Source organism: Rhinolophus ferrumequinum, chromosome 22 (assembly GCF_004115265.2).
Source record: "Rhinolophus ferrumequinum isolate MPI-CBG mRhiFer1 chromosome 22, mRhiFer1_v1.p, whole genome shotgun sequence".
Lineage (NCBI taxonomy): Eukaryota > Metazoa > Chordata > Mammalia > Chiroptera > Rhinolophidae > Rhinolophus > Rhinolophus ferrumequinum.
The window spans coordinates 51,061,547-51,088,558 of record NC_046305.1 but is presented as its reverse complement, the minus strand read 5'-3'; the positions used below and the strand labels follow the sequence as shown (position 1 = coordinate 51,088,558).

General features: G+C 46.6%; 2 protein-coding genes across 11 annotated transcripts in view; one reads left to right on the top strand and one right to left on the bottom strand.

Annotated features, from left to right (window-relative positions):
• The window catches only part of CERS2 (ceramide synthase 2), a 9,218-nt gene extending 4,892 nt beyond the window's left edge, over positions 1-4,326 (top strand). For 3 of the 4 annotated variants that reach the window (XM_033092584.1, XM_033092582.1, XM_033092583.1), the window contains exons 2-11: positions 450-623; positions 1,042-1,159; positions 1,374-1,492; positions 1,713-1,770; positions 1,871-1,921; positions 2,142-2,234; positions 2,426-2,554; positions 2,706-2,812; positions 2,924-3,077; positions 3,267-4,326. In XM_033092584.1, the coding sequence (XP_032948475.1) occupies positions 451-623; positions 1,042-1,159; positions 1,374-1,492; positions 1,713-1,770; positions 1,871-1,921; positions 2,142-2,234; positions 2,426-2,554; positions 2,706-2,812; positions 2,924-3,077; positions 3,267-3,401 (1,137 nt within the window). In that variant the 5' untranslated portion in view covers position 450 and the 3' untranslated portion in view covers positions 3,402-4,326. The remainder of the gene's footprint in view (positions 1-449; positions 624-1,041; positions 1,160-1,373; positions 1,493-1,712; positions 1,771-1,870; positions 1,922-2,141; positions 2,235-2,425; positions 2,555-2,705; positions 2,813-2,923; positions 3,078-3,266) is intronic. The other variant, XM_033092585.1, reaches the window with a different exon arrangement.
• Positions 4,205-27,012, bottom strand: SETDB1 (SET domain bifurcated histone lysine methyltransferase 1). 7 transcript variants are annotated; one of them, XM_033092571.1, is made up of 23 exons: positions 26,942-26,990; positions 26,759-26,848; positions 25,507-25,777; positions 24,577-24,728; positions 19,843-19,877; positions 19,104-19,203; positions 18,346-18,471; positions 17,974-18,175; positions 17,103-17,176; positions 15,646-15,836; positions 14,755-14,884; positions 13,923-14,097; positions 13,679-13,837; positions 12,383-13,069; positions 11,797-11,913; positions 8,520-8,689; positions 7,343-7,971; positions 6,765-6,793; positions 6,518-6,650; positions 6,071-6,236; positions 5,502-5,713; positions 5,152-5,240; positions 4,838-4,955 (listed from the first exon to the last, which is right to left on the bottom strand). In XM_033092571.1, exons 3-23 carry the CDS (start codon positions 25,764-25,766, stop codon positions 4,838-4,840), a joined length of 3,954 nt encoding a protein of 1,317 aa, XP_032948462.1. In that variant the 5' UTR covers positions 25,767-25,777; positions 26,759-26,848; positions 26,942-26,990. The 7 variants fall into 7 exon arrangements, with proteins under 7 accessions (XP_032948460.1, XP_032948462.1, XP_032948463.1 ...); XM_033092572.1 differs by lacking the exon at positions 26,759-26,848 and having other exon boundaries at positions 26,942-27,012; XM_033092570.1 differs by lacking the exon at positions 26,942-26,990 and having other exon boundaries at positions 26,759-26,919.

The window sequence follows — 27,012 nt, the reverse complement described above, 5'->3', positions numbered from 1 at the left end:
AGTTTGCATTTGTCGCTTGGCTGAGGGACTGGAGGGGGTGGCTAGAGAGCGGGGGGGGGGGGGGGGGGGGGGGGGGGAAAGGAGGGTGCCTCTGACTTCACTAGAGCTTCTCGGGCCAGATCCTCCCTGTCCCCCATGCTGGGATAGCAGAATGACAGGCGACCTGAGGTTCTAGGGCATCCAGCCTTCCGGGCGGAGGGGAGGGGTGGTAGTGGTGGTGGTGTCAGCATCACCAGCAGTTACTGTAAATAGTAAATGTTAGAACTAGAAAAACGCCATCTTACAGACCAGGAAACTGATTTGGGCAAGGCCACGTGACCAGCACCCGAGCCCAGGGCTTGAGTCTCTGCCCCCTGCTCCTTTTGTTACACCATGACAACTGTCATCTCTCTGTGTCCCCCATGGCTACCCCCACTGACGCCTTCTCCTCTCCCTCCCTCCTCACTCAGGATGCTCCAGACCTTGTATGACTACTTCTGGTGGGAACGGCTGTGGCTGCCTGTGAACTTAACCTGGGCTGACCTAGAAGACCGAGATGGACGTGTCTACGCCAAAGCCTCAGACCTCTACATCACACTACCCTTGGCCTTGCTCTTCCTCATCATTCGATACTTCTTTGAGCTGTGAGCATACCAGCCTACCCCATGCTCGCCCTGGCTGCCGGCCACACCGTTTCCTGCACTTCAAGTGTCTCTTGCCTTTTAAGTGGTCCTGGACCCTGCTGTTCTGGCCACCCAGGTCCCTGCCTACTGTGTCCCCCACTGAAGGCAGCATTGTCTTCCTGAGGGCTCAGCACCCCCATGCCCTTTTTGTCAATGCTTGTTTGTTCTCACCCTCCACCCCGCCTGGTCACTTGTGAACATAGGCTGCTTTGTCAGCTCTGGGTAGCCCAAGGAAGCCAGAGAAGGGGTTGCTGGGAAACTGAGGCCCAGAATGAAGTTGCCTGAGCTTGCAGTGCTTTCCCCCTCCCAGCTTAGGGGCTACCAAGAGACCGCGGTGCTTCAGAGAGCCAAACACTTCTCACTCATGTTCCTTCCCCAGTTACGTGGCCACACCCCTGGCTGCCCTTCTGAATGTCAAGGAGAAAACTCGGCTGCGGGCAGCTCCCAATCCCACCTTGGAGCACTTCTACCTGACCAACGGCAAGCATCCCAAACAGGTATGAGCTGCAGCCCCTCTCTGGGCATTGCTGAGTTCTGGTGGAGAAGGGAGGAGAGGGGAGGGAAGGGGAGGGGTGGGGAAGGTAGCAATGCCAGCTGTGGTGGGCGGGAAGGTGGTGGTGCTGACTTAGGTTGTTACAGGGGGAGGGGGGAGGGTGGGGGATGGCTGCTGAGTTCTGAAGTGCCCTGTGATGGCTTCTTCGCGACACCCAGGTGGAGGTAGAGCTGTTGTCCCGGCAGAGTGGGCTCTCCGGCCGCCAGGTGGAACGCTGGTTCCGCCGCCGCCGCAACCAGGACCGGCCCAGTCTCCTCAAGAAGTTCCGAGAGGCCAGGTGGGGCTGCTGGGGTATGCGGAGCTGGGTGGCAGAGGAAGGTCTTGTGTGTCTTGCTGGGAGGGGTGGGGGCAACGGCTGCATGCAGGGTGAGGTCTCACTCAGGTGAGATGATTGGGTCCTTCCTGTCTTCCCAGCAGATCTCTGGGGAACTTGGGGGCGGGAGGCTTGTGCCCTCCTCCCACCCCACTCTCCTAGCCATTTCCGCTTCCTCTTCCAGCTGGAGATTCACATTTTACCTGATTGCTTTCATTGCCGGCATGGCGGTCATTGTGGATGTGAGTGGGGATTTCTGGGCTGTGGGAGTCAGTCCTCTCACAAGGCGTGGGGAGGCCATAGAATGTGGGTCCGTCTTTTAACCTCTCGCCATCTCTGCAGAAACCCTGGTTCTATGACATGAAGAAAGTTTGGGAGGGATATCCCATACAGGTATGGAGTCCTGATTTCCTTATGTGGGGGTGATTAAGAGAATCAGTGTAGGGTGGGACTGGGACACGTGTACCCTCGTGAAGAGGTGACCCCTGGAACACATGGATGGCAGAAGGGACTGATGTCACAGCACTAAACGTAACCTCAGGGGCCAAGGGGCTGGGTCTGGAGGGGGGAGACCGAGGCTCTGGGGCCCCTACCTCTCTCTCCTCCCTTCCAGACCACCATCCCGTCCCAGTACTGGTACTACATGATCGAACTTTCTTTCTACTGGTCCCTGCTCTTCAGCATTGCCTCTGATGTCAAACGAAAGGTGGGTCCAGGGGCTGCGCCATGAAGCCTAGAAGCCGACGTGGAGTTCTGTGATGAACAGGCTCCCCTCTGATTTCTGGGTGCTTTGGATGGAGCTGTGGGCAATGGGGAACTGAAAGTGAGCGGGAGGAAGAGGGAATAGCGGGGGCTGAGGTCCGGAAGAAGTGCCCTGGAGCTGCCTCTTTCCTGCAGGACTTCAAGGAGCAGATCATCCACCACGTGGCCACCATCATCCTCATCAGCTTCTCCTGGTTTGCCAACTACATCCGAGCGGGGACTCTCATCATGGCTCTGCACGACTCCTCCGACTATCTGCTGGAGGTCAGCAAACCCAGAGGCCCCAGGACAGGCTCTCTGGACCCTCTGTAGGGTGGGGGCAGGGGCACAGAGCCGGTGTGGGGACCGGGTTGTACGCGTGAATGTGAATGGGGGAGTTAGGGGCCCGTGATGACGGGCGGGGCTCCCCATGCAGTCAGCCAAGATGTTCAACTACGCGGGATGGAAAAACACCTGCAACAACATCTTCATCGTCTTTGCCATCGTCTTCATCATCACCCGACTGGTCATCCTGCCCTTCTGGTGAGTAGGAGGCTGGACCAAACCCAGCGTCCTGCCTCCCCGCCGTTACCTGTCCTCCATCCTGGCCTCCCCCTGCGGGGCTTACAGTGCTCCCCTGCTTCCTGTCCCCAGGATCCTGCACTGCACCGTGGTGTACCCACTGGAGCTCTACCCTGCTTTCTTTGGCTATTACTTCTTCAATTCCATGATGGGAGTGCTCCAGACGCTGCATATCTTCTGGGCCTACCTCATTTTGCGGATGGCTCACAAGTTCATAACTGGAAAGGTGAAGGCTCGGTCCCCACTTTGTAGGCCCTACTATACTTAACTCTAGCTGCTGCCCAAACTCCTTCCTCTAGGGGAAGCAGCCCTCTGAGAAGCTGCGGTGGGGCCTGGGTGTAGCTGGAACAAGCCCGCACACAGGCCACCCTTAGGGCTCGGAGGACATGGAATAACCCTTCATATCCTTTTACAGCAGGTAGAAGATGAACGCAGTGACCGGGAAGAAACGGAGAGCTCTGAGGGGGAGGAGGCAGCGGCTGGGGGAGCAAAGAGCCGGCCCCTAGCCAACGGCCACCCCATCCTCAATAACCATCGTAAGAATGACTGAACCAATGTCCCTGCAGCCCCTCAGATTAATGCGTAAAGCCAAGGAGCTACCCCACCCTCCCCACAGGGTCACTTTAAGCTCTGGAGAGAAAGGCGAAAGCCAGAGGAGAGTTCTTCTCTGTGCCCCCACCCCTGCTAGTCACCCAGTTGCCTTTAAACCAAATCCTAACCAGCCTGTCCCCAGGTCTCTACCTGGAGAAGCTGGTTATGTCCTTTATCGGGGGGCGGGGGGGCGGAGAATGGTCTCATTTCCCAAGTTGTCCTTCCTATTGCTTTCAGGACCCTTCCTCAACTCTGGGGGTGGGGGCTGCAACTCACATTCCTTAGCCTTCAGAGGTTGGCCGTTTGCCTTTGCCTCCCTGACCTCCAGAGCCAGGGGCGTGCCTTACTGTCCCATCTGTGGGCCTCATTCTGCCAAAGTTGGACCAGGGCTCATCTTTCTAAGCTCCCTAACTTGGACCAGAAACCAAAGCTGAGACTTTAACTGTTTCTCTCCTAAGATGCAAATGAATTGAGTGTAGGAGGGTACACGTGACCCTTAGCCTACCTCTGCCAAAAAGTGGGGGCCATACTGGGGACTGCTCAGTCTGTTACTACTTCTCTGCCAGCTGTCCCTGTAGTCACAGGTCCGGGATCTTACTGCCTCCTTTTTCTGGCCTCTTCCTCTAGGCTAGCTGGTTTGAAGTAGAATGGCAACTAGTTCTAATTTTTTTTATTTATTAAACATTTGGGGTTTTGGTTTTAAAGCCAGAATTACAGCTAGCACCTGGCATTTTAGCAGAGGGACCACTTCAGACCAAAATGTACTGTTAATGGTTTTTTTAATTAAAATATATTAAAGATTAAGTAAAACATGACAACAAGTGTCTGAGACTATTGGGAATTGAGAAGGGGGAATCAACTAAACAAAGTAAGGTCGTCTTCCTCATGGTTACATAACAATTTCGGTTTCAAATTTCACGTGGCAAATAAGAAAAAGCAAAGGTAGAGAAGGTTCGAGACTAATGACAGTTGCCCATTGGGAAGGACGGGGGCGAATAGACCTCTTACGGAAAGACCCAGAACTGGGAGCATGGGGGCTGAGGGAGAAAAAAATCAAATCACAGTCTTTGTCTTAACATCTTGTTGAAAGACTTTCAAGAAACAATACAAACCAGGGGTAGTAGATACTCAGCCCTCATTCCGGGAATCAAGTCCGTTAGAAGCAGGAACACATGTCGGGTGGTGGGGATGCCCTACAGGACCGAGGGATGTCAGGCCCAGGCTGCTAGCACCACGCTGGAAGGGATCTCCCGCTCCAGAACCCCCATTTCTATCGACCAGGAGCTGGGGGCGTAGCTAGACTGGAGAGCTGGGGGTCAGAGCTGAACAGTCAGGGAGACCCCGTTCCTGAAGAGAGGGCAGGCTGGGAGGCTGCAGGGGAGGTGGCAGCGTGCTCTAGAGCAGGCGCCCTCGGCACTCGATGGCCCCACAGCAGCACAGCAGCTCCTTGCCTTCCACGCTGCCTACCTCGTAGTTGTAGTCCCAGGTCAATTCTGTCCCAGCCCGGATTCTCCTGCACAGGGACACAAGGGGGGCGGGCGGTGAGGCCGGCAGGGGCCCAGGTGCCTGGGGTTGCACAGGTGGGGGTGGGGCTGGGTCCCGGCTGGATCACAGGAGGCAGGGGCTTCAGGATCACAGAAGTCCTCGCCCCGGCCCGACCCTGGGCTTCTTTTCCTCCCCACACACCCTCTTTCCCGATTCCCTCTTACTTGCTGGCAAAGAAGGCCACCCAGGGGAAGCGAAGGTCATGGGTATCCACGAAGACATTCTGGACAAACAGGTTGGGGCTGCAACTGTGCTGTAGGTTTAAGGACAGGGTCAGTCAGAACCAAGGAAACAAGATCCGGCTTAGTGGCGGGCGTGAGGGCTGGAGGAACAACGATGCCGTCGGATCCTCCCCGTCACAGCAGTGGAGTTTTAAACGAAAGCTACCGCTTTAATATCCTTTGAGATCAAGCATGTGTAACGAGAAGAGGTATTTCTAAGTTCTGTTAAAAGCACTAGGATTTGAGGACCACGGGATAATCCAGCACCCCGACGTGCGGGAAAGGGGTCTCACATTGAGGTAGCGGCCCAGGTTGCCTTCGAGCTTGGCGTCGATGATGTAGCAGGACTCCTCGCCGTCGTAGAACTGGCGGGTGTTCTTCCGGATGGGTGCGCTCTCCCCCTTCTCCGCGGACGCCATGTTGGTGGACTTAATGGCAATCCCATGGGTTGACTTAAGAGCAAAGCCTCGGGTTGATTTTACTGCCACCTGGCGCTTCATTGGACCTGGACAGGAAGGAGAATAGGGTCAGGACCCGTCCCAACTCATGACTGGATATCCTACCCCCTTTTCATCCCATCGAGCGCAGCTCAGGAATAACAGTAAGTTGGGACGGAAGCCAAGATCGTAAGCGGCAGTTTTTTCCAAGCAGGATTAGATGTGCTGGATAAAGTTGCTGAGGGAAGAGCGGAGAACCGGAAAGGAGAGGAAGGGGCCGTGTTTAGCCGGGAGCCAGGGAGCCCTCCCAGAGATGCACCAGCTCTCAGGGTCTGCATTTCCACCCCCCGTCCTCAGCTTTCTTTAAAACTCCTCTACCAACTTTCCTACGGCTCCTACCACCACCCTAAATTCCTCCAGGCTACCGGACATGTTCTTCTTATCCTCGAAGTCGTCGCCTTCAGAGCCGGACGAGATGGTCTGGATGTCATCACTGTCCACTGCCGTGGCTGAAGTCTGACCAGCAACGGGCTTCCGGCTGGTCCCACTTTCCCCCTCACTTTCGGTGCTGCTGGACAGTGTCAGGACATCCTGGGGAGGCAGAAGGGTGAGAGGAAGGAAGAAGAGTAAATGGACGGGGCCCTTCCAGCTCCTGCTCTTACCAGGAGTTAGGCGGGACGGGGCTGAGGCTACAGCAAGGCGAAGAGGAGAGGGTGGGTGGAGGGAAACAAGGCAGGAAGTCGAGGCCAAAGCAGCGTGGAAGCTCTAGCGGTCGTTACAGGGAAGGGCCTGAGGTGGGAGGACATCCCTGCACTCAGACTCTGAACCAAACAGAAGGCTGGTGAGGCCGAGCGTGAGACGAGGCCACTCACATCAGGGTGGGACTGGGCTGAGGCCACGAGCCGGCGGCTCTGGTGCATACTCGTCTTACTAGGCGGGCGGCGAAGTCCTTCCATCTTCATGGGAGATGGGTTGTACCCATAATTTCGAGAGCTCTCGGTAACCCTGGCGGGAGGGGAAGGAGCAAGAGGGGTCAGGTTACTGGCTGTTTCTCTGGCTTCTTTCGTAGGCTGGAGACAAGAAGGCAGACGGGGAAACGGGTCCAGAGGAGGCACTTACATTGACATCTTGGGTCGGTCATCAGGGTCCTGGAAGAGAGAGCAAGTGGAGGGTTAAATGTGGCTGAGGTCCTAGGGAACAAATCCAACACTTACCCTTCATCTCCAATGCCCTCCAGAGACATTAGCCAGGGAGTTAAGCTCTCTAAAGTGAGGTGTGTGTGGAGAAATGACTGCAGCCCGACAGCAACAATTGTATTCTCACCAGCAAACCCCGCCCGGCAGAGGTCTCCAACCCTCCCCAACGGGCCGTCAAATGCTCATGGAAAACACCACGGGCAGAGTCTTATAAGGACAAGGGACACAGTTCACTACCTGTAATGTGGTCGGTTTCAACATCATTAAAAGTCACTTATAAACCCTTCACTCTGAAAATGAAGCAACCCAGCAGGTTGATTTTAAAATAATTCGGTTCTTGAAACAAACACTGGATTGTGCTGGCTGGAGGAGGAGATAATCAGGTTTACCACAGAAAAGAGCCACTAAGTAAACAATCTATGTGTGAAGACTCCTGGGGAGACAGCATGGAATGTGGACGGCACCAAAGCCACCAAAAGCCACAGCCCTGTCACTGCTTACCTCTTTCTTGGCCGGCTTGATGTCTCCCTCATCCTTGAGGCCCAGCCCCGAGGTGGAGGCCTTCTCGGCTTCCCCTCGGCCTCCCCCAGCCCGGCCGTCCCCACCTTCGCTGGTCTTAAAGGATGAACGGCTATCTGAGTCAGCAAAGCCACCCTCACTGACACTATTGCAGCTCAACCACGAGGCCACCTTGTTCTTGGGTGTCTCTTCAGAGGAGGGCGGGTTGCAGCCACCCAGAGGCACGGGGAGAGGGACGGGCATATGTGGGGGGCCGAGGTCTGGGGGGCGCGAGTCCTTGGAAGCCGTCTCGGACAACCCGTTCTCCTTCTGGCCGCGCGTCTGCCGCCGGGTGGCATAGCTGCGCCACACTGAGCTGGTGCTGAAGTCCTCGTCCTTACAGAAGTTGTCGTCCGAGCTGTCGTCATTGGACTCCTCAGGGTCCTCTGTGCCGCTGTTGCCGTCCTCCTGGTCCTTCAGGTCCACGCCGCTGCTGTCGGAGGAGCAGGGGGCGTCGCTCTCATAGCCCTCCTTGAAGTTCTCCACGCTCTCGATGTGGTCCAGGTTGGCGAAGTACTCGTCGCCCATTTCCAGGCCCTCCTTATCTGCAAAGTCGTCGGTCAGGATTTTGCCTGGAAACGAGAAGGAAAGGCCTTCCGGGTCATGAGGGTCTTGTAGAAAGAGCCAGGCTCATCCCACCCGTACCCAGGCCACCAGCACGCAGGCAAAACGCCTCCACTTGGAGTCTCCTCTCCTGTGCGCCTTCGCCAGGGGAGCACGAGGAGCTTACTGTGGTTTTATATCCCACTTCCTGCCTTCCCACGAGTCCTCTTTCCTTTGTTTACCAACAGGGTTCTCAGCTCCACCCAAAGATCTCTGGGTGCAGCGGGGTGACGGGATAGAGTGACGGGGGGAGAAAATGGTACTGAGGACTCTGCCGTCACGTCCTTCCGAAGCAGCACACCCGCAATTTCACCCCTTGTCATTTTTGTCCTTAGGAAGCCCTTCTGTCCCTCCCTCATCCCCCCAGATGGACTCATCATGTTTTTTATAGAAAAAATCCGGGCCTCCTCGTAGCCCCGGTTCACGTGTCAAGCATTTTTTTCTTGTGTTCAAACTTGTCTCGGATTCAATTCACCACCATGTCCCAACCCAAGACTGCAAACCTTTCATCACCAACCTGCATAAATACAGACAAAGGAGCCTTTGGCAATGTCGTCCAAGCAGCGGATACCCCAGCCCTTGTTCTGCGTCTTGAACAGCTGGAGCCGAACCTGGAGTCCGTGCTGCACCAACCGGTTTGTGCACATGTTTGGGTCACACTTGCAGCGTTTGTTACACTCGTAAACTCTGGGAGGAGGTTGCAAGAAAATCGATCATGACACGGTGATCACTAGAGCATTAAATCCACACAACTGTTATCATTCTTAAGGTATCACCACGGGTGAGGGAATAACTAAGTGAGCAGATTGACTGAGCTGTCTGTGCTCTTTTGATTCATTTGGGAATAGAGCCCAAGGAAATAATTCAGAAGGGGCAGAAGCGATTTCGGCAGAAATTTACAGCACTGCAATTAGTAACAGTGAATAGCAGAATGACTAACCTGGAGAAAAGCTCAGCAACTGTGATGTGAGCAGGGTTAAGAGCCATTAAAATAAGTAGGCAAGCTATGTCAGTGTGTAAAGATCAATGCATGAACAAAGATAGTGAGAAACGCAGAGGCCAATATGTAGACAGTAAAAGGGAGTGAAGAGGGCGAACTGGTACTGAATTTCATGGGATTCTTCTTTTGGGAAAGTTGATTTTCATTCTTCTATCCAGTGAATGTCTTTAAAAACACCAAGAGCTGTGTCAGACACTGGGGACACGATAGTGGAATCTCAGGGAGCTCACGTTGAATCTCAGAGAGCTCATGTTCCATATCCAGTTCAAGGGATTTAACAACATGTAAAAGTAAAGTACTGAAGTTAATCAGAGAGATCTAGCAAATATGGACATTAAAGGAAGTAGTTATAGTGAGAGAACTGTTGTCTTTCCAGGTATCAGTGTTTCTGCTCTACCTGCTGTGCTCTGTGTTAGGATTTGACTACTTCTTTTCCTGGTATGTAAATTGAAGGGGAATGTTTACTTTTGGAAAGATGACAAGAATACATTTAGTTGGTTGATGATATTAGTCCTATATCTCTGGACAAAGAAGGCAAGACTAGCTTCTATTCATTGAGCATATACTTTGGGTTTAGCATCACGTCACTGCTTTACATACATTCTTATTCTATCCTCAAAGTAGCCTTATGAGGGTGTTTTTAAACTTTAAATACATTGTTAAAACATAACATACACAGAAAAAAGTGGGCGCCTAAGTCTACAGCTCAATGAATTTCCACAGATACACCATGGAACCAGCAACCATATCAAGAAACGACGTAGTTCAGTCCCTTGAAACCCCATTGGGCTTGGGGGTCGGGAGGTGTCAGTGTTCAGTGTTTACTGCTGAAGAGCCAGGATCAGCTTGGGAGGGAGAGGGTCAGAATGTGAACTCAGGTTTTATCACCAGATGAAACTGCCAGAGAGCTATACTGAGTATCCCTCATTCATTCAACAAAATGTGTTTGAGCTGTTACTAGGTGCCAGGCACTGGGTAAGTCAGCGGCTGGTGATACAGCGGTGAGCCAGACAAACAAGATTCCCCAGCCCGCCCGGAGCTTACATTCTCATGGAAAAGAGAACAGAAACAACTCAACAAATATAATAAGCGTCAGTTGTCACAGATGCTATAAAGGACACACACAGGGTGCTCGCTGAGAGAACTGAGGGAGTGACGATGACCCAGTTTCAGAGTGACCAGGAAAGGTTGCTCTGAGGAGGTGAGAACAGAGCTGAGAGCGCTCAAGGTTAAAGAAGATAAGTACGCAAAGGACAGTGGGAGGATGCCAAGAAGAGGGCACAGTGTGTACAAAGGCCCTCGAGGTGGCTGGCAAACACTGGGCGAACTGGATCCGGGCACTGAAGAGTATCAGTGTGGTTGGAACAGTTCTGGAGGGAGCGAGATAGGAAGAGGCAAGATAGTAGTGTCTTGTGACCCAAGATTAAGAGAATAAAATCCGAGGTACAGTGGGAAGCTATTGGCGAGTTTTCTGTAGGGGAGTGACATATTATTTGTGGTTATTTGAGAACACTTTTATGAAACATTTCAAACAGGTAAAAAAGATACAATGAATACTTACCTACCACCCAGCATTATCAAGTCTAAACATTGTTACAAGATTCAAATGTTTCGTTTGTAACAAAAACATAAATGATACAGTGATGCAGCTAAAGCTAGTCACTGTCTTTTCCTCTGTTTAGTTTTCAATGTCTCAATCTCCTTTGAAGATACTCAGACACAGCAGGTTTTCTATCACACTGTTTATTTTCCCGAAGGCTCTTGCAGCCAGGTCTGGCCGCTGTCATACCCGCTGTTCCCTACACTCAGCAGTCAGCCTGGAAGCCCCCTTTTCCTTCATCATCATCTGTGGGATTTCCCTCACCCCCCTTTTGAGTTGGATCCTATTTCCTGGATCTGTATGCTTTCCTCTTTCTTGACTTTATCCCCTCATTTTGGTAAATATTTCGTAACTTCTGAGAAGGGGAGTAACGGAAAATTTTGAGGTATTTCATGTTCTAAAATACATCGTTAACCTGCTTTAACACTCAACTGACAGTCTGCCCGGGTTTAGAACTCTAGGTTAGAAATAATTTCCCGGAGAATTCTGAAAGGATTGCTTAATTGCTATCCAGCTTCCAATGATGCTTTGGGAAGGCTGAAGTCATTTTGAATCTCTTTTTTGTGTGTGATCTATTTCTCTTCTCTAGAAGCTTTTAGGATTTTCTTCTCGTCCTCAGTGTTTTTCTTATCATCTGTTTTAGTGCAGGTCGATTTTCATCCATTACACTGGGACCTGACTGGCCCTTTCAATTTGGAAACAGACTCTTCAATTATAGGAAAATATCTGCATTATTTCACTGATGCCCTTCTCATCTCTTCTCCTGTTCTCTCTGCTAATTATGTATCTTGAGCACTAGGCTTATTAGTTCACACACTCTTACGTAACCACGCTCCTCTTTCCCTGACCTGTTCTTCTCGAGCACACACGCTGGCTCTGCCTATCTCCACTCAATTTCAGGGCCCAGGGCAATCTGTCAGGACGTTCATACAGCTGTAAAATTAGGAAATTTCCCCACCTTTGACCACAACAGAAAATTACTAGACACTTTTCAATCATTCTATGTCTTCATTTCAAGGAAAGCCCACGGGAGAAACATGAGCTGGGATTTCAGTAAATAAGATTTAATTGATAAAATGCCTGTTTTGGTTACTCTATTTTTGGTTCAAAATTTAAAATTCTGATGGTTCCTACAAGCATAGAAAACCAAGAACGTGCCCCTCAGTCTGAGGTGCTGTACTTTCTCCTACTTACCCGGTGGGCAGACACTCCTCCAGCCTCTTGTACTGGTAGCCAGAGTTGGGGTTGGTTTGGCCGCCAGGGGTGCAGGCTGTAGCCTGGATAGTTAGCTGATGGCAGGCGCACTTGGACCTGTACACGATAGAAGGTACGACAGCTAGAGCTGTGAGGTTTTCTTTAGAGGCAAGGAGCACTGATAAAAGGGTGGGGTTAAGGTGGGGAAATTTCTTTTTCTTCTCTCATACGTGTAAACGAGAAAGGGAAAGATGGAGTAAGCATATGACAGAGTGAGAAGAAGACAGAGACAGATGACGAAATTGAAAGCATGGCGGAGGGAAGCAAAGGAAGAGGAGGAGAATCAGAGATAGAAACACACACCTGTACCCAGGGTTATGCAGTGGGGCCAAGTCAACCCCAGTGCCTCTATCTCCTAGTTTTCATGGAGGCCTCAAGGCAGTTCAGCTGAGGAATGAGGTAAAGGCAGGTGGGGAAAGGGGAAAGGGATGCAGAAGGCAGACATAAGGCACTGCAAGAGGTGGAAAGAAAGGTGACCGACCCCAAAACAGGTGAGGCAGGGCCGGCAACAGCCCTCCCGACTCACTTGTCCCGGCACCCGTCCTTGCAGTCACAGCCAACCAGGAATTCAGGGCCCGTGTTAATGAAAACCCCCTTGCCCGGGATTCGTTCCTTGCTGTAGGCCACCTGGGGCGGGGGGGTTGTGTCAATCTCATTGACACAAGATAGGGGAACGTCTTCTTTCCCATAGGTGATGTCCAAAATATAGTAAAAAGGCTTAAAGGGCTGAAACTTCCGGTCCACAAGAACGTACGGATCCAAACAGAACATCTCCAGGAAGAGAAAGTCACAGCCAGTCTCAAACAGGTAGCGTTCGATTTCCTGCATTGTCCGAAGGCAGAGGCCACAGGGTGTCTTATAGATAACATGGAAGCCCATCTTGCGGTTCACTCGGCGCCGGGCTGTCATCCGCCGGAAGTCATAGAGCAGTGGGACGAGCAGAGGGTTCTTGCCCCGGTACTGCTCACTCCTTATAGGTCTGACTCGCGACAGACAAGTATAGCTGCAGACGTGAGGTAAGTAGAAAAGCTTCTCCATGGGGGCGCGGTAGGAGGGCTCTGCCGGGGCCCGCTCCAGCATGCCGTGGAACGCTGGGAAGGCTGGGAGGGCTGGGAGGGCTGGGGGTGCTGAGGGAGCGGGGGTTACGGGGGGTGCTGGGGGCGCCGGGGGCGCCAGGGGTGCCGGGGCAGTGGTTGTTGGGCCTAACGGTGATCTGAAAATGAGATGCAAGATCAGGTAAGAATGCAACAGGGTCTATCTGTTATACAATTACCTCCCCCCACCTGGCTAAACCACTTCTTTAATCTTTCAAACAGCGGTGCTCTTGAAGCTGAAGATGACACCAGATTTTCCCATGCCTTGCCAAAAGACCCCGACAAGGAAACATCCTGGTTAATCTTCACTGACCGACAATACCTCTATCTCAACAGTGTATCTTTTCCTGAAAGTGTTTTTCCCTGTGAATTATGGAAGTCGAGTCCAGTCTTCTACCAATGCTCTTTTTCCTGCTACGTGTCCTATAAATGTCCTTATGAACTCCCACGGTTCAAGGAAACAGGTTGTAGTGTTCCCTTTTTATTGTACCAATGACACCACATTCAATAAGAAGTTTTAACAAATGACTTTCTTGGCACCCAGTTTCTAATTCAATTATTTTTATGTTCTGTTTCTTGGAAGCTTCCAAGGTTAAAGCTTTTGTTTCAAGTCCAAACTCTTCCCTGTAATAGCCTTAACAAAACCCCTTGGAGCCAAGGAACCTCCCTAGAAGGGACCACTCATTTCACACTGCCAGCCCCCCAGAGAGCACCTGAGATTTTCTCACCTGTATGTCTGGCTGATCCCAGGTTTCCCACCAGGGACATTTTCACTGAGTGCAGGGGATGTAGGGGAGGAATGACCAGAGCCCACAGATCCTGGCCGGAAAGACGTGCTCTTTTTGGCTACCTGCTTCCGTGATTGGGCAAGCTGGCTTTCCAAGCTTCTGGGAGATTAGAGATCATATGGTAAAGAATACAGAAAATACGAAATATGAAAGAAACTGGCCAAAAAGAAGGACTAGCACTCACTCAGTGTCACCTGCCTGGGGGGACAGAGGTGGAGCCTGTGGGGCAGGTGGGGTGGGTGTAGCAGGCGGGGCGGGTGGGGCTGTAGGTTGTGGGAGATCCATTGGCTTAAACTGGGTGCCGGTACTGGTCAGATCCTGGGTATACTGGACCACAGGGCCTTTGCTCCTCACAGCACCTACAGGAAAAAGGACATGGACCACTGAGAAGATCACGGTGTCACCTGGATTCATGCACACACCTGATCCTCAATTTACATAATATAAAAAAGCAAAAATGGAAACATTCTGAGTGAGTGCTAAGACTGTCAGTTCCCAATCTTCACATGAGTGGGGAAACTGGCACAGCCTGGCTTTGACTTACACAGTAAGACTTTCTCTTCCTGCCTCGGACGATTTATGTTAGTGATTCTATTTTGGTGAAAACTTTCAAAAATATGTTCTTTGATCAACTAGTGTAGCGAGGAAAAAAAAAATCAACCAGGAAGTATGCCAGGAACACATAAAAACAGAAACAGTTTGGGCTATAAAATGGTGACCACAGATAAGAAAAAGCAGGTGATTCTCCTGGGAGTACCAGAGGCAGCTACCACCAACCCCTAACCTAAGTCAGTTGTTTCAGATTTTTATGTGGTTGTTTAGAACGAATCAGAGCCACAGCATGTGGAAGCAGCACCACAAATCCATCACCACTACTGGGGACAACTCAGGGCACACGTCCTGTTTCCAATGAGTCAGTAGTATCATCCTGGTAAACAAAGGATAGCCGTTGTATACAATCTCCTTGGCTGGGGTGTGCGTTTCTTCCCTCCCCCAGGGTATCTTTCAGGACGTACCCATATTGGGACGTGTCCGGAGCTGTCCCCCTTGCTTCTTCTCCAGTGTAGAGGCCGAGGACGTCTTCATGCTGAACATGGGCTCCAGCCGTGTAGAGCCTCGGTAGATCCATTCACATCTTTTGTCATCCTGGGGGATTGGGAGGAAGGAAGGGCGGGATTAAATGGGTTAAAGACTAGACTCGATCCTGCCATTTGCGGAGAATATACACCAGGTGCCTGCCTCCTCAGGGAAACCTCCCTGAGGAGCCCTGAATTCTTCATCTCGTCAAGAAACTGATGTGCCAGGCTCCTTGACAGGCATCAGGAATACCAACTAGAAAAACATATATTCCTTGTTTAAGAAATCTCAGGAGCGATAGATGTTTTTACTGAGTATAAGAAACATGACCAGGATCATAAGGCCTTAGGAACAAAAAGCTGGGAGAGCTCAGTGAAGAAGCAGCATTCTAAGTAAGGCGTGAGAAGGGAGAAAAGGATGGGTACATAAGGTCTAAGAATTAACTTGGGTTTTGAAAGATCATCAGGACCTCCAATTCCTGATCCCTCCTTCTCTGTCCCTCTACGCCACCAAACCCAAAGCACGGACAAATGGAACTGGATGCTTCTTCTGTACCTACATGCGACGTGGCTACGCCTAGAGGAAAAAAACAAAAAAACCCCCACCACCACCGTGCAGGTTGGTATCCTAATTAAATCCAGGGAATTTATTTTCAACCACCACCCACAGAAGAACACAAAGGACACAGCAAAATTTGACCCAAAGCAGTGAGAACAGATAGAAGGACAAGAAAGAGGGAAGCTATGACGTTTGACAAAACCATCCTCATTGTTCTCTCTCACGCGCCTCAGCCCACCCGGACCCTCCACAACTCTAGGGGAGAACAGTACCAGGAAGAGGATCCTGACCAGGCTGCCGTCCACCTCCTCCACTCGGGACTTCCACCACGTGCCCTCCCACTCCGTCTTGATAAGCTGGCCACTCTTGAGCAGCACCATGGGTCGGTTGGGGTAAGCGGTGATATACTCCTCTATGAAGTCTCGGCAGGAGATGTCTTCTATGTCCTCCCACGTCTTTTTCACTGTCCCAAGAAAGAAGGAGGGCTGAGAGAGGGCAGGTAGGGCATGTCTCACAGGACAAACTGGTTGGCAAGGAGATGTTGGGTATTTTTTCAGTTGGGAGGGACCGAAAAATAAATGAAGAAATCATAACCTCAAGGGATGCAAACCTAAGATAACCTAAAAGCATCGAACCTCACTGTGTAAATGATCACACAAATCGAGTAAATACTAAATATAGGTTGAGTCACTCATCTCGGAAAAATGGATGTTTCTCCTTAGAAAAATTCTAACGGAAATTCTTGCTAACTTGGTATAAGTCTAGAGGTAAATCAAAAAGATCAGGTGGCATCATGAAATGGATTAAAAAAAACCGTTGTCCTTCCCATTCTCTTTCAGGCTTCTAAGGAACCCTGAAAGCATTTACTGTCATGTTATGTGGAAACAGCAGTGTTAGTTGACTCTTCTGCAATTAAATACCGTTGCTTCTGTAGGAGTCTGTCCCCAAGCCACTCACAAGTGTAGGGGACAGCATGAAGCCCCGACTAACGTTAACTTCTGTAGAAAGCACTACACAGACCACAGATTTATATACACGTCAGACAAAGCATGAGACCAGGAAAGCAGTAACATTGTCTCAAACCTAATCACTTAGAAAAGAAATCAAAACATGTCTACAATATGAGTATCCACCCAAGGTCAGGCCTGACCTTCCAGTGTTTCACTCTTTGGCTACAGAGACCCAGCACTAGAGATGAACAAATAAAGCTGTATCTCCCAAAGGACATTAACACTTTTGCTGCAACGTTCAGGTATGTTTTCCTATGGCTTGCACTATCAACAACAAAGACAGTTTGTGTGTCATATTGTGTAACATTTTGTAATAAATTTTTTATGTCATCAATGCCATTAGATTCTTATTTATACTTATATCTAATTGATGCCATTTTGTATGTTTATTTTTTGCTAAAATTCAATATAATGGTAAATTTATTACCATATGACAAAGATTTAAAATAAAAATGTCATTAATGTTTAATGCAGCTCAAAATGTTATTAAATGCATAAAATAGTCGCAATATCAATTTTTTATTTTTTGTGGATTTTTGACACATTTTGAAAGGAAAAAACTTGAAATTAATTAACGCAGTGAAAGGGTTTAATCAAACTTTTGCTCTTTGGGACTGAAGCATCAAGAATACTAGGGATCTTCAACTGGGCGTCTTTTGAAGAAATACAAGGTAAGGAAGACAGTCTACACCACTAAGGAAGAGAGGAAACACACTCACGTGGCCGGCAAATGGGATACAGTTCAGACTGTGTGACATAGGAAGCGTAGCCATCATCAAAGAAAATGAGAAACCTGTAAGGAAAAGAGTGATGGCAGAAAGATCAGGAGGTCGTATTTAACATGGACCTATAGACATTATCTTATCTTAGCCTCCACTCTTCTGGCTCAAACAGGACACCCTTCAGAGGAGAAGTTCCAGTCTACTACTTTCTCCCTGTTATTCTTTCTTCCCACCCCAAGAGTTACAAATTCTCTCTTGGGCAGCCGGATGGCTCAGGTGGTTAGAGCGCGAGCTCTGAACAACAGAGTTATCAGTTCAATTCCCGCATGCGATGATGGGCTATGCCCCCTACAACTAAGAATGAAAACAGCGACTGGACTTGGAGCTGAGCTGCGCCCTCCACAACTAGATTGAAGGACAATGACTTGACTTGGAGCTGATGGGCCCTGGAGAAACACACTGTTCCCCAAAATATTAAAAAAAAAAAATTCTCCCTTAACCTAAGCAACATACGCCCACTTTTCCAAAAGCTATTTATTCTTGTTCCACTATCAGATTCCTATTCCGAAAACCATTTGTTCTCCACTTTTATTTCTTGATTTCTAAGGATTCCCTATTCCCCTATTAATCAATCCTGAGTACTCTCCTAGATTTCCAAGTGTTGTCCTTGAGAAAGGTTAAAAAAAAAAAAAAAAAAAACGAGAAAGAGAGAATCACCCGAATGACTCCTGTGGCAAAGAAAGAGAAAGGGTTTCTGGCCACTGGGGACTAAGCACAAAGGCTAATTGTGAGATCTGGACTATGGCTTGAACAGGGCAGGTGCTGTGCTCCCGGCCTCCGCTCTCTTTCCAGTCCTCTGTCCAGGTACCTGAGCTTGTTTTTGACGTTTGGTGTCTCAGCTACAATGCCAGCATAGAGCCAGACCTGATTCCCGTCTTTGTACTTGGCCACCACTCGACTGCCCACATACAGCTTGTCAGCAGGAGGGTGGTAATCATAGGCAATATGGTTCCCCGACAGCAGACTCTTTCCCTTGTTGTCAAATTTCACCTTGTACTTCTTTCCTGGCCCTGAGGGAAAGGGAGAGATACACAACAAATGTTCCAAGCCATCAGTCTGTGGGTAAATCCTGGCTGCCGAGTGCGAGACAAGAGGCCCGGCTAAAGGGACGGACAGGAGTCGGTCCGCAATGGAGACCTGCAGACTGCCTTTCGCGAGCTCCTGCGCAGGCTGAACGTACCGACCGTCTGGATGGCAATGAGGGTTCCCTTGTGCCACGTCTTAGTTCTCTTCTTGCCCAGAATGCGCATGCTGACTATCAGGTCCCCGTCTTTGCTTAGTTCTCCGGGTATCTGACTCAAAGTCCCTGTGGAAAAAAGCGAAGGCATTCTAAAGAGACAGGAAAGAAACTGGGGAGAGAATGAAAAAGAGGAGAGGGCAGTGAGGTATCCAGGGAAAACGTGGCCATCTTTGATCCTTAACTACTTTTGCTCTCTCTTGACCAAGGGCAGAAGCACAAGGCATAGCTGACTCAACTGTTACGCTAACAGGAAAAACTCGAATAATTGAAATTCGCATGTAATTCAAGAGCATCTCACTTCAACCAAATGTTTCCAACTCATTAACAGTATTACCTGCCACTCATGAAGTGCCAAGTAGCATTTACACCACATTTTCCTGAAACAGCCCCATTCTACAAACAGAGCTTTCCTCAAACTGCTTTCTAAGTGTTTCAGTTCTTCTCTCTGATCTCTATCTGGAAGGAGTCATGAGCATGAGCTAAAAAGGTATTTGGACAAAGCCATCACACCCTGGAAAATCGGCAGGCAAAAGACTTACAGAGATAAGGAAAAACAAAATAAAAAATAATCTTATATTGACCTGTATAGCCCAACAAAGGTGGAGAAGGCTTCTTAGATGCTAAAACAAAGCCAGTCACCCATGAAATCTCTGTAGGAGTTCACCCCCATGTGTCCTGAGGCTCCTCCTGATCCTCACCTTTATGAAGCTCCTGGGAACTGCTTTTCTTGTTGACCGCATCCATGAACTTCTGCACATCCTGAGCCGACTTCCGTAAGGCAGCCATCGCTTCTCGGAGCTGCAAGGAAGGGCAGGAGGGAAACGAGTTTTAAGACAGTAGGATGGGTAAGGAATGACTTCAGGGGGCGGCTGGTTAGCTCAGTTGGTTAGAGCGCAGTGCTCTTAACAACCAGGTTGCCGGTTCGATCCCCACATGGGCCACTGTGAGCTGCGCCCTCCACAACTAGATGGAAACAACTACTTGACTTGGAGCTGATGGGTCCTGGAAAAACACACTTAAATAAATAAAAATTAAAAAAAAAAAAAAGAAGAAGAAATTACTTCAGAAAAAGAAGTAACTTGTCTTCCAAGAAACAAAGTAGAATTAGTTATGTCTGGAAGCTAACGGTTACTTTATCAGGCAAAACTGCCCTTTCTTATAAATCTGGTTCAGAAATCAGCTTTAGGAAGCTTTCCTTGATTAATCTCACCTAGCTGGACACTGCCAGATTCTACACTTGGTAGCAATCAGTGTATGCATCTTTAAGTAACCTCTTTTGCAGTCTTACCACGTCTGTTAGAGGACTACAACCCACAGGGCTGATTACAGGGTGAATGATTATATGTGAATGGCTGAACTGACTGAACGGTCTGGTCAAAAGTTTCTCCCATTTTCATATTCTTATCTGTCCTCCTACCCCTACCAATTCCAACTCACCTTCTGGTCTTTTGGAGTTCTGCTCCCAGCGTCACCTGTGGATGAGAAAAACTCTAACGAGTGTAAGATACTTACACACAACAATTTCCAAGAAATTAAGAACTAAGCTATCTAAAAGCATTATCGTGGAAGCCTCTTGATAACAACTGCAAAACAGATACAGGTATACATATCTATGTCAAAGTACCAAAAGGGTCCAGAGAGATACACAGCCAAGAGGTGACAGTGCTTATCTGGGGTAAAGTACTAGGACAGGTGGTGGTCTGTGGGATTTTGGGTTTTGAATGTTTATAACAATAACTTACTTATGGATTAGCTGAATGACTTGAAAAAATGAGATGTGGTCAATAAGTTAAGCAAAGTTGTTTATTCTTGAGTAGTGCTATACAGTAGAACTTCTTGCTCTGATGCTCTAATAGAATTGCTCTACATCTGCACTGTCCAATCTGTTACCACACGGCTACTAAGCAAATGAAATGTGGCTAGTGCAACTAAGGAAATAAATACATTTGAAATTTCATTTAAAAAAACTTAAAACAAAATCAGGTATAATTCACATACCATAAAATTTACTGTTTTAAAATGTTAATTCAGTGCATTTCAGTATATTCATAAGGTTGTACAACTTACACCACTATCTAATTCTTCATCACCCCAAAAAGAAAACCCACTAATGAGTATGGGGTGGGTTATTGGGGTGATGAAAATGCCCATTAGCAGTAACTCCATTCCAGCATCTCCTCAGCCCCCAGCAACCACTCATCTACTTTCTGTCTCTGTGGATCTGCTGATCCTAGACATTTCATGTCAATGGAGTCATACCACATGTGGGTCATCCTACGAGGGTCATTTTTGTTGTAGCGCTTATAAAACACTCCAGCAGCAGAATACAATTCTTTTCAAGCACACAGGGATTATTCTCTAGGACAGACAACACGCTAGGCTATTTAAAAAGTCTAAGGAAACTTAAAAGGGTTGAAATCATATAAAGTATGTTTTCTAACCACAATGAAATTAATTCACAACAGAAAGAAATCTAGGAAATTCCCAAATATTTGGAAATCAAACAATGTACTCCTCAATAATCCACTGGTCAAAGAAAAATCACAAAAGAAATAAAAAATTGAGCTAAATGAAATATAACATAAAAATTTATGAGACGCAGTGAAGCACTGTTAAAAGGAAATTTATAGTTTTAAATGTTTAAATTAGAAAGGAAGAAAGGTCTAAATCAATAAGCTAAGCATCCACTTTGAGAAACTAGAAAAGAGCAAATCAAACCCAAGTAAGTAGGAGGAAGAAAATAATAAAGATCAGAGTAGGAATCAATGAAATAGAAAACAGGAGAGAACACAGAAAAACGGTAGAGAAAAATCAATGAACCCCCAAAATGGTTCCTTGAAAAAGAGCAACAAAATTGATAAATCTTTAGCTAGACCAACTGAGGAAAAATAAGAGATCCAAATATAACCAACGTCAGGAATGAAAGAAATTACATCACTACAGAACCTATGAAAATTAAAAAGGATTGTAAGGGAATACTATGAACAACTTTATGACAATAATTTAGACAACCTAGATACAATGGACAAATTCCTAGAAAGACACAAACTAATAAAACCAATTGGAGGAGAAAAAGAATATCTAAGTAGACATATCAGGTAAAGAAAATAAATTAGTAATTAAAAACCTTTCCACAATAAAACAATGTAGTATCCTAGACTGAATCCAAGAACAGAAAAAGTCCAAAAATCAAATAAAGTATGGAATTTAGATAAAAGTAATGTACCAATGTTTGCTTCTTAGTTTTGACCAAGGTACCAAGGTAATAATAAGTTATTAACATTAAAAGAAACCAGTGAAAGGTATGCAAGAAATCTCTGTACTATCTTAGTAATTTTTCTGTAAATCTAAAATTATTCCCAACTAAAAAGCTCATTTAAAAAAAAAACAGAAAAACTTTCCACAAAGAAAAGCCCAGGCCAAAATGGTCTTACTGCTGAATTTATCAAACATTTAAGAAAGAAATACCACAATTCCACACAAACGCAGAGGAAAGGAGCACTTCCTAACATCTTATTACCCATATGGCTGATACCAAACCCAAACAAACAATAAAACTACAAACCAACAGCCCTCATGAACCTTGGTTCAAAAATTCTTAACAAAATATTAGCAAATCTGAAACCATAACATGTAAAAAAGATTATACACTAAAATGAAGGGAGAGGGGTTTATTCTGGGAATGCAAGGTTGGTTTAACATCCAAACAATAATTAATACACCCTATTAACAGGATAAAGGACAAAAAACATATGATCATCAGAAAAAGTAGCTGACAAAAATCTAAAATCCAATCCAGCTATGATAAAAAACACTCAGCAAACTAGGAATAGAAGCCACTTCCCTCAACCTGATAAAAGTGTTGCCACAAAAACCCTACAGCTCACATTATAATGCTTAAAGACCAAGCTCACATTATAATGCTTAAAGACCAAATGTTTTCCCCCTAAGATCAGAAATAAGGAAAGGATATGCTCGTAAAACATTTACTCAACATTGTATTGGAGGTTCCAGTGAGTACAAGACAAGAAAAAGAAATGAAAGGCACCCAGATTAGAAAGAAGTAAAATTGACTTTATTTGCAGGTGACACGATCTAGAGTATAGAAAATCCTAATGGATCCACAAAAAGTTTCTAGAAGTAATAAGTGAATTTGATAATGTCATATCCTGCAAGATCAATACACAAAAACCAACTATATTTTTATATCCTAGCAACAATCCTAAAATAAAATTAAGAAAATAATCCCATTCACATTAGAATTAAAAAGAATAAACTCCTAATACTTAGGACAGATGTACCATGTTCATTCATTAGAGGACTCGCTATTAGTTAAAAAGGCAATACTACCCAAATTAATCTTTAGATTCAATACAGTTCATATTAAAAATCCTAGCCGGTTAAAAAAAAAAAATTTTGGGGGGGTAGAAACTGACAAGCTGTTCCTAAAATTTGGAATAGACCCGTATATGAAATACAAATAAATTTGGAGGCTTTTCACTAACAAAATGATTTTAATACTTACTCGTACTATAACCTATAGTAATTAACACAGTGTGGTGATAGTACATAGACATTTATATCAATGTGATGAAGTAGATCCTCACACACAGGGCCAGCTGATTGTTGACAAGGGTACCAAAAGAACAGTCTTTTCAACAAATTGTGGTGGAACAACTGGATAGCCATAAACAAAATAAACAAACCAACCTCAACCCTACTTTAAGAATGTTTAATCCTCTAAAGACATCATTAAGAAAACGAAAAGACCATAATCTGAGAGAAAATGTTTATACAATACTTGTATATCCGATAAATGAAGTGTACCTAAAGCATAAGTCTTCTAAGTCAATAATAAAAAGACATGGGCGGCTGGATGGCTCAGTTGGTTACAGTGTGAGCGCTGAACAACAGGTTTGCCGGTTCAATTCCCGCATGGGATGGTGGGCTGTGCCCCCTGCAACTAAGATTGAAAACGGCAACTGGACTTGGAGGTGAGCTGTGCCCTGGAGAAACACACTGTTCCACTATATTTCCCAATTATAATAATAATAATAAGAAGAAGAAGAAGACAATCTAATTTTTTTTAAAGGCAAAAGATTTGAATAGATGTTTCCCCAAAGAGCATATATAAATGGCAAACGAATGTATTAAAAGATGCTAATTGTCCTTAGGGAAATTCAAACTACGATCACAGTGTGATAATACTACACACCCACTAGAATGGCTAAAATAAAAGACTGACAATACCACGCATTGAAAAGGACGTAGAGAAACTGGAACCCCACGCTTTGCTAGTGGGATACAGCCACTTTGGAAAACAGCATGGCAGTTTCTTAAAAACTCAAACATACACTTACCATTAACACCTAGCAATTCCACTCCTGGTAGAATACCCAAGAGACATGAAACATGATGTTCACACAAAGATTTATACACAAATTTCATAGCAGCATTACTCATAATAGCCCAAACTGGAAACAATCCAAAGGTTTATCAATTGAGGAATGAGTAAAACCATGTGGAATAGCCATGCAATGAAATATCATTCAGCAGAAAAGGAACAAACTACCGACACATGCAACAATATGGATGAACCTCGAAAACCTTATGTTAAGTGACAGAAGCCAGACACACCACAGAAGACATATTGTGATTCTATTTATATGAAATTTCTAGAAAAGACAGAACTTTACGGAAAGAAAGCAGATCAGTGGTTGCTGGGGTAACCACAGAGACTGCGCACACAGGCTCGAGGGAATGTTTTGGGGTGACGCAAGTGTCCTAAAACTAAATTGCGCTGAAGTTTGCATTACTGTATAAATGTACTAAAACGCACACTGTACACTTACAGCGGGTGCAGTTTATCGTACATAAATTATACCTTAAAAAAAACTATTAAAAAATAGATAAAACCAAACAATGTACTGTTTTGGGATATATACATAGGTGCTAATGCCACCTATAAAAAGAAAGGAGGATAACCAATCAGGAAGTAGCGTGTAGGAGACACTCTGATACTAACAATATTCTATTTCTTCCTGTATCAGACAAGTCCAACGTTAGGAATATGGAGTTAGTGACAGTGGTTTCTCCTCTCTTCCATCTTCTCATCTTCTAGTGTTTCAATTTCAATTCTGAGACTTTCCGATCCACAGCTTCATCTCTTACCTGAATCAATACTGAGGACATCATCATCTTCATCAGGAATCTCAATTATTTCTGTAGGCCGGGAAGCTTCATCCTCGGAGCTACTGTCCCGGTACTGTAGTCCCAGTTTGGAGTAAAAGTCCTTCACCAAAGACTCACAATTAGTCACTGCCCTAATATTGGAACACATGTAGAAAAGGTCAGTAGGTGTAGAGCCATTCGAATTTATATATATTTAAGTATATGCTGACCTCAATTTAAACAGCCATATTCCAAAGCATCTCTGTTTAGAATAGAATGCTTTTCCCATAGAAAAATGTTTCAGTAGCGGTTTCCAGACTAGTTCCTCAAAAATCCACAGTAAGCCCAAAATACAGTCCTTTCAAACACATCTCATCATCTACCTTGTTATTCGAAAATGTGTCCTAAGTGACAACCAGGGCACCAGAAATAAATCTTCTAGGGCCCTAGGACCTTATTAATGCTCCAGTTACATAAGACAGTAACTCTTCACAATCCTCAATCCTCAGATGATCTTACTAAGAAAACAAAGCACTTGTTCTGAAGTAGAGCACAAGAGGAAGAAGGGAAGGGACTCAAGATCTGGCCCCTACTTCCGATCACATATTAGGCTCTGATAGATGAATATTCTATATACCGGGGGTGCCAAAAAAATGTATACATATGACCGTCCTCATCTTTTGTTATCAGTATATAGAGTATTACAATTTTAATACCGTTTGTTCCTTTCTTAAAATGTATATACATTTTTTTGGCAGCCTCTGTATATGGATGGTGGTGAGGTAAGATATTGGACTCTAACCTTTGAGGCAGAGTCAGGTTTTGCACATCTGTAGCTTGTAAACTATAAGGTGCGTGACACAGTGTCATGAACAATTATACTTTAAAAATGTCTGCCAATGGAGAGATTTCCTCCCATGCAGTCCTCACCTGGATGCATCATCAAAGAGCTGGTCAACATGGGCCACCTCAGATTCCTTCTGTATGACCCACGTCTCCAACTCTGCCAGCTGCTTCTTGCGCTGCTGTACACAGTCCATCTTTTCCAGTTCTTCATCGATGAACTGCCGCAGTTCTTCCATAGAGATGCCTAGCTCCTCAACCACTGCTTGCTGCAGCTCTGCAATCTCTTCGGACTCCACTGCAGCTGTGGCTGCATCCAACCCAAGGCACCCAGGGAGGGAGGACATGCTGTTGTCCTCTACATGGAAGAGAAAGCTAAAATTACCTCTGGAGTCATTATAACCGCAACAGAGAATTTCGGCCCTCTAATAAAACTCCTTTCTACTCCTTACTTGTTATTCAAATATAGTTAGGTTTGATTCTGGTCTCTCTCCCCATTCTCCACTATATGATGCTGAGATTCTACAGAGTTCTCATCTTACTCTATAGACTTTAAGCCTGAGTAAGATTTAAAAGTTTGAGAGGGCATATACTGTACAACAGGGAACTACTGGAAATAATGTTTTCGGAAACTCAAGAGAGCCGATTTACTAAGATATAAGCATTCCTCATAGATATTGTGGGTTGGGCTTCCAGACACCTCAATAAAGCGAGTATTGCAATAATCTTTTTGCTGGTAGAGGATCTTTGCCTTCAATTTCTAAAAAACGTAACACCTGTGAAGCGCAATAAAGTGCAATAAAAGGAGGCTGCACGCTATTGCCTAGCTTGAACAAATACCTCCAGTTGGAGAGGAGAGGTCGGTCTATCACTCACTAACTCACTGTTTTCTCTTTAATTAGCTGTTCTCCTTACATTACATGTGGAAATTTACTTTTTGAAGAGTCTATACTACTTAAGCACACAAAAGCTTGCAGCAACGAGATTTCTCCAAAGCAAGGGGAAAAAAGCAACCTGGAATAAAACGTGGCTACCTAAAACCTACAATCCAAATAACCCACACATTGATGTTAGCTGCCTTTCTGATCAAATGGTTAAAGCAAAACTGATGCCAGTACGCCGGGGGAACCCCAATGCCAGTTCTCAGCGCCTCCACTTTTCACTTTGCCCACATCCCGCCCCACCCCTGTGTTACCCATTGCAGGGGTGCGTCCCACGCTCCTGCAAACCCAGCTCAACCCCGCCCCCGCTCGCCGCAGGGGGAAAACTTCCTTCCCACCCTCACCCGACCTCCTCCCACAAACAAAACATTCCAGACAAGCCCTTGGTTTCCAAATACCTCAGTTAATGTCCCACACCTCCCTGCTTCCAGCTACAATAGCTCTTTTTCACCAACCAGACCCCAGACTCACGCCTCAGGGGTGGGCCTCTACGGGAGAGAACGAAAGAGAAAAGGGAGCAGGGGGAAGGTAAAAACGTGAGGGGAGGGAAAGGGAAGCAAAAGAGACGCCCGGAAGCAAACCTCAGGTGCCGTTCCGGTCCCGGCGACGGTAGCCCGATGGGGTCAAACCCAAAGCTTGCAGGGCAACCCTC